We start from the raw sequence: 12,224 nt of genomic DNA, 5'->3' as shown, positions 1-12,224 counted from the left end.
CGGTTTCGAGGTGAGGACACCCCAGCAAGGTTAGATTTACTGTTTACCAAAGAACCAGATGTAATAGAATCATTGAAATATCTCTGTCCTTTAGGAAAAAGTGATCATGTGGTCATTGAGTTCCAGATGTTAATAGGGAACGTCGGGCCAAGAGACGAGCTTCATAGACACGGAAGATACAACTTTGGGAAAGCAAATTTTACAGGATTGAGAAACTTTTTTGAAAATGCGGATTGGAGAAAATTCAGAGAGACAAGAGAGATACAGAGGAAGTGGGATATCTTTCTAGACCTCTATAATTTGGGAGTGGAAAAATTTGTACCAAGAGTAAGAGGGAAAGAAAACAGGAAAAAGGAGTGGTTTAATAGAAGGTGTATGATAGCAAAAAAAGAGAGAGATAAGGCGTGGAACAATTGGAGAAAGAGAGGTAACAACAGAACAAAGGAAGAATATAAAAGAACAAGAAATGAATACACAAGAATACGTAGAGAAGAAGAAAGGAATTTTGAAAAAGGTATAATAGACAAATGCAAGGATGAACCCAAACTGTTTTATAGATTTGTTAATGGCAAACTGAAACATAAGGAAGGAATCACCAAACTGAAAGTAGAAAGAGAGGTCTTTAAGGATGCGGCAATGCAAGCAGAAATAATGAACAAATGGTTCCAGTCAGTTTTCACTAAAGAAAAGGAGTTTGTGGAAGGGGAGGGAGTGATTAGAAATGTTCCGGTGATAAAAGATATAAAAGTGGAGGTACAGGAAGTGTATAAATTACTGGAAACTCAAGATGTAAGGAAAGCCCCGGGACCTGATGGAATTTCTAATTGGGTACTGAAGGAATGCAGAGAACAACTGGCGGATAAAATTCACAGTTTAATCGTATGCTCAATGGAAGAGAGGAAAGTGTCACAAGAATGGAAGAAGGCAAATGTGGTACCAATTTACAAGGGAGGAAACAGGGAAGAACCCCTGAATTATAGACCAGTGTCTCTAACCAGCATGGTCGCAAAATTGTGTGAGAGAATCCTGAAAGACAGATGGATAAAATATCTGGAAGAGATGAATATTTTGGCTGAATGTCAGTTTGGATTCAGAAGTGGAAGGTCATGTGTTTCTAACTTGTTGAGCTTTTACTCAAGAGCGATTGACGTGGTACAGGAGAGAGATGGTTGGGTGGATTGTGTGTACTTAGACTTAGAGAAGGCCTTTGACAAGGTACCTCATAAGAGACTAATGTGGAAACTAGAATATATAGGAGGACTGAAGGGGAAACTTCTGGAATGGATGAGAGACTTTTTGAGAGACAGACAAATGAGGACAGTAAGAAAGGATAGGATGTCTGGATGGAGGGAAGTAACAAGTGGAGTCCCTCAAGGCTCGTGTTGGCGCCAATAATGTTCCTGATTTACATAAATGATATGGTAGATGGAGTGAACAGTCTGTTTGCTGATGATGTAAAGATCTTGAGGAAGGTAGAGGTTGAAGAGGATTGTAAAATACTGCAGGAGGATTTGGATAGGATACACAATTGGAGCCGGACGTGAGAAATGAAATTTAATGTAAAGAAATGTAAAATATTGGAAATGGGTAAAAGCACCAGGAGGCCATCACTGAATTATTTTCTGGGTAATGAATTAATCACAAAAAGGAGAGAAGAGAAAGATTTGGGAGTGCTGGTCCAAGATAGTTTGTCACCAGAAAAGCACATTAACAAGATAGTTGGAGAGACTTATAAACTCTTGACTAACATAAGAGTAGCATTTCATTATATGGATGAGGAGATGATGAAAAAATTGATAGTGGCCATGATCCGCCCCAGGTTAGAATATGCAGCGGTAGTGTGGTCCCCACACAAAAAGAAAGATATAAACAAGATTGAGAGAATACAAAGAACAGCAACCAAGATGGTCCCCAGTCTGACAGACCTGTCATACAGAGAGAGGCTGGAAAAACTGGATTTGCCTTTGTTAGAGGAAAGGAGAAAGAGGGGAGACATGATTGCAGTGTTCAGGACCATGGTGGGAGTAGATAAAATTGACAAAGAAGATCTGTTTGTATGGGATAAGAGAGCAACAAGAGGACACGGCATGAAATTGAAAAAGTCAAGCTGCTTGAAGGATATCAAGAAATATATCTTTCCTTACAGAAGTATAGACTTATGGAATAGCCTGGACAAAGAGATCGTCCAGTCTAAAAACCTAAACAAGTTTAAAGCTAAATTTGACTTATTGAGAAACAACGACGGAAACCCACTGGCATAGTACATTCCGTGTATATCACAATTAGGTATATTAGGTAAGTACTTAAATATTTGGAACAACTTAGACAAAAAGGTGGTGCATGAGAAAAACATTCATGTGTGTATAGGTAGACTTGATAAATGTGGATATGGAGACAGGACAAAACGAGCATTGCTCAATTCCTGTATACTACAAATAGGTAAATACACACACACTGGAATACATTCACCTATGCCAATCATGATAGTGTTGCTAGGGCAGCAGTGAGGCAGAGAGTGAGTGGGAGCAATCACTCATTGATCAACACACACACACACACACACACACACACACACACACACTGGAATGCATTCACCTATGCCAACCGTGATAGCTTTGCTAGGGCAGCAGTGAGGCAGAGAGTGAGTGGGAGCAATCACTCTTTGATCAACACACACACACACACACACACACACACACACACACACACACACACACACACTGGAATGCATTCACCTATGCCAACCATGATAGCTTTGCTAGGGCAGCAGTGAGGCAGAGAGTGAGTGGGAGCAATCACTCTTTGATCAACACACACACACACACACACACACACACACACACACACACACACACACACACACACACACACACACACACACACGCTGGAATGCATTCACCTATGCCAACCATGATAGCTTTGCTAGGGCAGCAGTGAGGCAGAGAGTGAGTGGGAGCAATCACTCTTTGATCAACACACACACACACACACACACACACACACACACACACACACACACACACACACACACACACACACACACACACACACACACACACACTGGAATGCATTCACCTATGCCAACCATGATAGCTTTGCTAGGGCAGCAGTGAGGCAGAGAGTGAGTGGGAGCAATCACTCTTTGATTGCTTCATCTGCTGTGAAAACAAAAGTGACAGACACTACTATAAATGGTTGTCAAGCACTGGTAATTTTAGATACTGTATTGTATTACTTATGTTGCATAGTAAATTTGATTTCCATTTTGTTAATAAAGTACAGTAGTGTAATTGGCTGAGCCCTAAGTTTCTTAGCTATTGCCAACGTAGTTTTGTTTTTCATATTTTAACTGATAGAAGACTGTTTCCTTCTATGATACTCTTGTTTTGAATAAAACAAAATATCAGTAAGAGAACCAGCCTAAGAAGATTGATTGAATTTCCATATGTGACAAAAGTTTATGGTGACTCAACAGTCTTGTTAGCAAGCATCTCTTCAAGGTGAGTGCCTTCCTAGTTAGTGAGTGGATGGCCTGTGGAGAGATTATGATTGCCTTTCAGAAGGTTAGCAGGCAGTTCACCAGTGGTCATATTAGCTTGATAAAGCAGGGTGTATGCTAGACACTAAACTGCTGTACCACTAAACCACTACATCTTGAAATGGCCAGTTGTCAATGCACCATGAGTTTTTTATGTTTTCTTGATCTTGCGTGCTTCTAAAATCTGAATGTATACTTGAAGTTCATATTATTTTTTACACCAGATCAGTGGTGTGTATACTCTAGAAAGTATCTATGATTACCAGGCAGTCAGATGGTCATTTGTAAAAGAGTTTCTTCTAACTTGAGTCAAGCTAATCTCTGCCTAGTTCATCATCTCTTGCCTCGAGGATGCATGGAGATACTGTATTTCAAGGTAATTTTGAGACAAAAAAGTGCATCTTAGATGGTGCAAAATATGGTAGTCTCATTTTTAAAGGTGTATTGTTTTAAAAGGTATGAAAAGAAAAATAAATTACATGAATTTTTTATGGTAGATGGTGGCGACCATCATCCACTCACTTGATGTGCTGCCTATGTCTTCCTTCATTTTTTATCATTCCTTTTCTGTGTCTGCCCTCCTTTCTTCCTATTTCCCTCATCTTTCCTGTCCCTTTTAATCACTCTTTTCTTTTCAGGGGGCTTTACATTGAGTGACAAGCCAAATGTGTTCCTGTAATTTAGGAAACCATTGACAGTGCTGGGTGGTAACCATATTATCACTCAATACATGTTCCCTATGTATCAGCAAGTGGGTTGGCGTAGGGTTAATGCCTCTTCCCATAAAACAGCTAACTAAAATCAACCAGCCACCCCTTGCGGGATTATGGCTTCTGGCTATAGGTAGATAGATAGAAACATGAATTTTAATTATCATATTTCTCCTAGAGCCCAAACCACATGTCAACTCTAATGGCCAAACTGTGGTTTGACCACAACGTGGAGTCGTCCTTGGCTGCACTGAAGAAAGAGGAGCATGAGAAACGGCTGCGCGATCTCCGCAAGGAACTGGACCATATTGCTGACACAGACTGGAAGTATTCACCAGTTGAAAAATATATTGGGAAACAGTGAGGAAAGGTTCTGAGTTTGGCCATAAGAAAATTCCATTGCTACTGCAGTAAAGTACAGTATTGTTACTTGTACTGAATCAGAAGTTTGAAAGAAAATGTGATACAGGTATATTATACAATTGAATATTACTTTTCTGCCTTAATTACCGATGTACAGGTATTTTCTCTGCAATAGAATTTTAAGTGATCACTCCAAGTAGCAAGTATAATTTGAGAATAAATTGTGTTAAGGTCAAGATTTTCAGAGTTTTGAAAGTCGTTAATACAGCAAAGTAAATTGTTTTGTGGGTGACTGTATATTGTACGAGGATCAGGAAATCCACAGTATAAGAGCGCTAAGTGATTCTCCTGTATTTGTGGAATAGTGAAGAACAGTATGGTGTGTTATTTCCTGCAATAAAACTCAGAAAAAATGATGTCATTTGTGCAGAAAGCTTTTAATTACTTTTCAGGAAACAGAGATTTCAATGCATCTAAGGTAAATGAAACAGAGAGACCTAATCTTAAAGACTTCATATGTTTACCTGATTCAGAAATGGAATCTTGCCACTTTGAAGGCAGAGTGACCTCTTTGAGTAAATCGTGTATTGTAATTGCATATGACATATACTGTGATCCTTCAGAATTTCCAGCAGTAAAGTGTGTAGGCCAAAACGATTATGTGCGGGGTGTGGCTGAACGAAAAGGTAGACATGAAGCATGGAGAGTGATCCAAGCTGAGCTGATACAGGAGGAATGGGATATTGATCAAATAAACAATTATACATCCAGTGGAGGAGATGGATATAATGAAAATGTTAACTGTTCTCAAGAATTAGACATCACATCATGCTGTGACGACATCAAAGAAATATCTAGGGTTAATAGACCAAGAATCTTACCTACACCACTGTCACAGAAGAATGTACCAGAGAAATGGCCTGCAGATCCTGTGAGAAGGCAAGGTCTAGCAGAGCAGCTTGTGGGTCAGAAGAATACTTTCATGGGACAAGTATCAAGATTGGCTGGAGACATTATGACCCTTAGTGACTCAGTGAACCTCCAGTTGTGTCCCTTCAGCTGTGACTTTGATTTATTGGAGGGTAAGCTTATTTTATCAGAACTTGAATATATAATTTTTTTTTTTTTCTTTTGGAAGGTAAGCACATTTTGTTAGTTTCCATACAGAATTTTTTTTATTTAGGCTGTGGTGGTGGTTTCTTTGTTGTGTCCGAATGTTGTATAGGCAAGTGAATGTAGGGCATTGAGTCTTGGTGTTAATTTACTTTTAATGTTTGTGATGTGTTGTTTAAATGACATTGATGTATTGTATGTTTCACCAAGGATTTGTGTGTGTGTGTGTGTGTGTGTGTGTGTGTGTGTGTGTGTGTGTGTGTGTGGTAGGGAGGTGTTTATGGTGATGTGTGGAATGTGACCATGTTCTGCTGTCCAGTTTGTGAGAAGGGTCACTGTAGATTTGGCTGGGGCTATTGTGAGTCTGTTTGTGGTGAACCATTCGTGTAGTGTGTTGAGGTAAAATTGGAGGATGTGTGTGGCTGTGTTTGCATTTTGGTGTGTACATGTACTGTACTATGAACAGGGGTGAATTCGGACGATTTTTTTCTTTCTTTTGTGCCATGTAATCTAGTTTTTAGTTCAATCCAAGATCTTAAGTATTGTATGTAGGGCTGGTCCACTAGGGTATCGAATCATAGTCAAAAATTTAAAATGTTTCATATATAATTATAGCAACTATAGTAATGAGTGTCAAGAATTTGTACTCAGACTTTGGTGAATTTGGACGCACTGTATAAATTTGTATATAAATAGAAAATGAATGCAGATGACTGTCCTGGGTTCCCAGTTTAGTCTCGGCCGTATGTGGGGCCATTTTGGACATTATGGGGCTTTAAAAAAGAATGTTCTCCTTCCAGCACAAAAATAATGGCACTCCCTGACAAAATAAGCTAATGACTATAATGAGATATAAACACAATAACAGTTTAATTTTTTCTTTGATTAAATAAAACCTACTGGAACACATGTAGATAATATAAATCTAGCTACAAACCTTATTACTGTATATACTTAACAATCATTTCTGACTAATAATTTCTTCTCTTGGAAGATTAATGGAAAATTAAAGGTGATATTTTACCTGATTATTTGACTTCACTATTTTCTTGGATGTTTTAAGTTTTACTTAACAATATTATCATATTATAAAGGCACATTTTACTAATTAGTTAATGATAATATCTGCAATTTAAGACACATATTATCATACACGTAGCCACTGGGAGGGCAGAGGGAGCAGTTTGTACCCCCTGGGAAAATTTTGGGGAAATGCTGAAAGATATTTTTGGCATAGTTCTTATATGACAATACAGTTTTCCTAATTTTACCACTTGTATATTAAACAGTATTATCTACTGTACTTCCAAAAATATTTATTTGGGAGCAATAATTTCCTTTCAGATTGAAAGCTAAACTAAATATTATAAAACCTTTGAGAATAATTGACCAGTTATAACGTAACAGTTTCCCCTATCACCTTAGATTATATGGTTAATATTAGAGCTCTAATGATGTTTTGCACTTGAATTCTGATGAGGTGTAAAAATGGCCTTCCTGTCCCCTCAGCAACATCGTTTCACCCTGCAGCCATATCCTCTCACCCTTTAGCCAGTTGCAAACAAACACTGCATAATTATTGTTACAAACAACTGAAACAAACAGAATTTTTGAAGACTGCATGAAGCCATTTTGATCACCTCAGACTACATTTACTCGGGACTTGTCTTGGAAAGATCATATTACATCTCTTGTAAAATCTGCTTCCAAGAGATTGGGTATGCTAAGCCAACTCCGTTCCTTCTTTACCCCTGCACAGTTGTTGACTCTATACAGGGTTTTATTCGCCCCTGTGTAGAGTACAACTCTCATGTGTGGGGAGGCTCCCCACATACAGCTCTTTTCAATAGAGTGGAGTCAAAGGCTTTTCGCCTCATTAACTCTCCTCCTCTTACTGACTCCCTTCAACCTTTGTCTCTTCGCCGCACTGTTGCATCTTTATCTCTTTTCTATCGCTACTTCAATGGTCGCTGCTCCTCTGAACTGTCTGCATGCATTCCTCCACCCCTACGACGGGCGCGTAGCACCCGTCTAGCAGCAAACTCTCATCCCTTTTCTGTCCAACTCTCTAATGCAAGAGTTAACTGTTACTCCCAGTCCTTCATTTGTGCAACAGGTCAACTCTGGAACTGTCTCCCTATATCTGTATTTCCTACTTCCTATGATCTCCAGTTTTTCAAACGCAGTGTGTCCAGGCATCTGGAAATGATTGGATCTTGAATTTGGCTCTCTCTTATATTTTGTTTTTCTCTTGGAAGGAATAGTTTTGCAGGCTTGTTGCCTTTGGTTCATTCTTCCTCACATTAAAAAAAAAAAAAAAAGCAGATATAAATATGTGTGCCAGGGACCTTGTTTGGGTGGGGGACAGGGGTTGTGTCCCCCTTCCCCCACACACACTTTTAGGAGCCTGGGGGACAGAGTATCTTTTGTCCCCCCCACTTTTCTAGGTAAAAATTTTCAGGATGAATAGCTTTATGCCATTTTTCTTTTCTTTTTTTCCCATAGTGGAAAAATCCTTTCTATACCGTACAGTACAGTTCAGGTGATATGAAAATCATTCCCTGCTGAGTGGGGCAGGTTGAGTGGTCACCTGAGTCAAGGATTAAGAGAGGTTAATCCCACCAGATGTATTTACTTAGGTCAGTCTTTACATATGCACCACCCCTGATGCCTGAGCCAGTGAGAATCAAACTAAAAGAATAGGTAGTGGAAAACAGAGTTTTTATTAGCTTCCACCACAGCAGTAGTACAAAACAGCATTCCAGACTGAGAGTGGGTGCGGCAACGAATTTTAATTTACACATATGTGCTAAGTGGAGAGAGAGAGAGAGAGAATACAAAACTGCAAAAGAAAATAGAAAAAAAATAATTGTATCACGAATGTGGGAAAGTGTGTGTGTTTGGGACACTCACACCAGTGTGGCGACAGATATTTTGGGGAAATATTCCAAATGTTTGCCCTCCCTGGCAAAAATCCTGGATACACGACGCATATTATGAGGAACTTATTTAAATTAATCTTGGCACTTACAAAATCACAACTAATGCCGACAAGTTTTTCACCCAGCTCTGTCTTGAGCACAGGTAGTAGCACATAAAAAGAATCATAATTCTTGTTCTTCTGGAAATTAACAAAGAATATTTAACAAACCTTCCCTTGAACCCTCTCTCTCTCTCTCTCTCTCTCTCTCTCTCTCTCTCTCTCTCTCTCATCAAGTTCTTCCTTCCACCACTATCCTCCCTATCTCCCTCACTCTTACTCATCTCCTTGTACTTTGGCCAACATTTGACATTTACATCAAATATCATTCGTTCTCTCGTGTCTTGTTTTGGTTCATCTGCATACATCACAATAATAGAAACATTTATTTCACAGCAGTCATCACCAGGAACATTTGAATTTACAAAGACATTTGTGGTCCCAGAAACATGCTTTAAAAAGCAAATTTTAAGGGTAGTGGAGACATCAGTGATTACTGCCATATAACATTTTTTCTTATTCTTCCTTTCATCACACACTTGTACTGTAACTCACTCACAAAGCATTGGTTTGCAGACCTCTTCCTCCCTTCTGTCACCTTCTTCCTCATCTGCTGATCCTGCAATTTCTGTTACATCTGTTAGCTCATCTTCTGCTGCACTGGCTCCCTGTCTCTCACTTTCCATGACCCCTTTACTGTCCACTTCTGTTGTCTCATTTTCTGTTATTGTTGCTTCAGCTATTAGCTCTCTCTCTGTTAGCTTATGTTCCTCATGGATATGTGATGACTGTGTTGGTATGTTCTGTGTAGATTTCACTAGAAGTTTTACAGGCTGCTTAGGTTTTGCTGTCATTTTTTTCTTCTGTTGAGGTCTTCCAGTGCTTGTTCCTGAAGTGGCAGCACTTGAATTTGATGGCAGATTCTCGAATATTGTTGCAGGATCATCTGGATCTGAATTGTTATCAGTCACTTGAAGATCCAACATTAGCACCCCCTCTAAGTCTTCTAGCTTTAACACATTTTCCTGGAGCAACAGTTATCTTCCTTTTCTTGCCATGGGTTGATGTAGAAGTGGATGTGCCATATCTAATTGAGGACTGTAGCTTTAATAGAGACTCATCAAGAGCTGTCCTTGCTGAAATGTTGGATGTGAAACTACTGCGAGAGGTGTCACCTGCATCATCCTGGTGGCATGTACAGTTAACTGCAGGACCAACTGTAGTGTTTCTAGACCCATTTGATTGTTTAGGTGGTTCATTTCTAGCTCAGCTGGCATCTGGGACACGAGATAAAACTACTTCTGCATTCAGAGGGAAAATTCCACACTTTCTAAAGCCACTCTGAACATTCTGCTTAATATTTTTTTGAAATCTCTCCATAAGTCTTGCTAGCTGCTTTGGGAACTCCGGTTTGGGGAGTGAAGGATATTTTCTACCTAAAGAGGTTGCCTTAAACTCGGTTAGAAGGGTTCTCTAGTGACCTTTCATTGGCCTAAACACACAGACATCAAGAAGTTGTGTTATATTTGTTGAATTTGGGGGCAAGAGGACAAAATCTGTATTATTTTCCTCACAGGCTGAGACAACAGCTACACTTATGTGACTGGCAAGATTTGTCTCCAGTGATAATTTTTTTTCCCATCTGTAGTTTTGCATATGGGATAACAATTTTGAAGAACCAGTCTTCAAATGTGGTTCCATCAAACCAGCCACTGGCAGTCCTGTTATAATGTGCATTTGGAGGACTGTCTTCTGTCCAGGTGTCGTACAGATGTTTGAATTTGTAGACTACATAGGGGGGTAAGAGATTTCCTGATGCAGTGCATGCAAACATGATTGATGTTGATGCCTTGGTCAAATTCATTACTCTCTTGGGATACTTACAACCTCTGCGTACAATTACCTTCTTCTGCCCTGGGTCATCTGAGAGGTTAGTTTCATCGTAACTTATTATATTCTCAGGTGGTACATCCTTCGCTGTCTACTGAAGCTCGGGACACTTTTACATTTTGACAGAAACGTTTCATTCGTTTCGTTTCATTTTTAAAGGCTCCAACATGCTTGCATGCATCGGCCTTGGTCACCTAATGGCAGCTCTCCATGCTGCACGATCCATTGCAGCCTCCCTATTCAGTCCCTTAACCCTGAGTTCACACTTAATGACCTCGTCCCATGTCTTTCTCGGTCTACCCCTCATAACCCCACCCCCAATATTAACACTTCTCACCTTCCTCACCCAATTATCATCCCCCATCCTCTCCACATGTCCAAACCATCTCAATCTACCTCTCCTCATCACAACACCAATACACTCCAGTCCCATCCTACCTCTCAACTCTTCCATCGTAAACCCAGCCCCCCCAGACCTTGGACGCAGGGACGCACTACACATCCACCTAATCATTGTCATTTCTGTACGTCTGAGCTGACGAATATCCTCCTCCTTCACTGCCCAGGTCTCACTACCATACAGCATTGAGAAATTTCATTTTTGTGACGCTTCAGGAAACTACGTGCCCAATCGTAGCCTGGGAGAGTGTTTTTAAACCACCTAATTGTTATGCCACATCTGTCTAGATAGGTTTTAATGAAGGTACATACCTCAGAAGTATCAAATGGAGATCCCCAGTCTGAAATAGTTCGTAGGTGCTTAACAATAATATCTTCAGCATCTGCAGTGAGAGATGTTTGTCCACCATGATTTTTAGGATGCTTACTTGTGACAGCATCATTCAGAGTGCTTTTAGCAAGTCCATACTTAACTGCAGCTTGTCTTACACTTAATTTTCCACATGAAATATCTGCACAGGCTTTGCTGGACTTTCCCCATATCTTTTTCACTACGATAAGGACCTCAATCTCCACCAGTTCTTTTCTTATATGTTTGAGTCATTGGGTGTCCTTACTTAAACAGCTCAAGAGTGTACCTGTAAATGACACATATGAACCCAGTTACACACAATATCAACATCTGGCAAATTGTAGGCAATAGTACAGTGTAAAAAAAAAATTATTTTTTTTACTCATACTCCTCCTGTCTGAATTGACTCCAGTTTGCATTGAAAGTTTAAAAATTTCATTAAATGCCCAATTAAGAGATTAATTGAGAAGATAACACCAGTTACTTTGCACTTTCACACTACTCAAGTACGTCTGGGCACCGAAGACTTTCCTGCATCTATTCATCAACATTTCTGCCAAAGAAAGTTTGCCAATGTTACGAATTTTATTCTTTTTATATATGTTTGCTTTTTAGTATATATTTGGTATGTGTCAGGTGATATATGAAAGATCTTCATACACAAAAATACAATAAAGAATTACAAACAATCGAGCAGAAACAGATTTCTAATATGTTTATTTATTAATTGTTAACCCTCTCGCGCACGAAAAGTTTCAGTAAGTTTTCCGGCGCACGATTTTATCTGCGAAGCCGCCCAGCCAGGCTGCCCGCACATGGCAAATAACACTTATTCTCTCCTTATTTTCACCACCCAAACATCAATATACGCCATGAAAC

General features: G+C 39.6%; 2 protein-coding genes across 2 annotated transcripts in view; both read left to right on the top strand.

Annotated features, from left to right (window-relative positions):
- Window positions 1–4,802, top strand: part of LOC145401974 (uncharacterized) — a 33,416-nt gene extending 28,614 nt beyond the window's left edge. The window contains exon 4 of the mRNA XM_080274079.1: window positions 4,427–4,802. Coding sequence (XP_080130205.1) covers window positions 4,427–4,612 — 186 coding nt within the window. The 3' untranslated portion in view covers window positions 4,613–4,802. The remainder of the gene's footprint in view (window positions 1–4,426) is intronic.
- A 142-nt stretch (window positions 4,803–4,944) lies between these two features.
- Window positions 4,945–12,224, top strand: part of LOC145401238 (RNA helicase Mov10l1-like) — a 217,717-nt gene continuing 210,437 nt past the window's right edge. Inside the window, exon 1 of the mRNA XM_080273572.1 lies at window positions 4,945–5,726. Coding sequence (XP_080129698.1) covers window positions 5,024–5,726 — 703 coding nt within the window. The 5' untranslated portion in view covers window positions 4,945–5,023. The remainder of the gene's footprint in view (window positions 5,727–12,224) is intronic.

This window comes from Coenobita brevimanus, chromosome 6, assembly GCF_032717465.1.
Source record: "Coenobita brevimanus isolate Jiangsu-jjx chromosome 6, ASM3271746v2, whole genome shotgun sequence".
Taxonomy (NCBI): Eukaryota; Metazoa; Arthropoda; class Malacostraca; order Decapoda; family Coenobitidae; genus Coenobita; species Coenobita brevimanus.
This window is presented reverse-complemented; position numbering and strand designations above follow the sequence as displayed.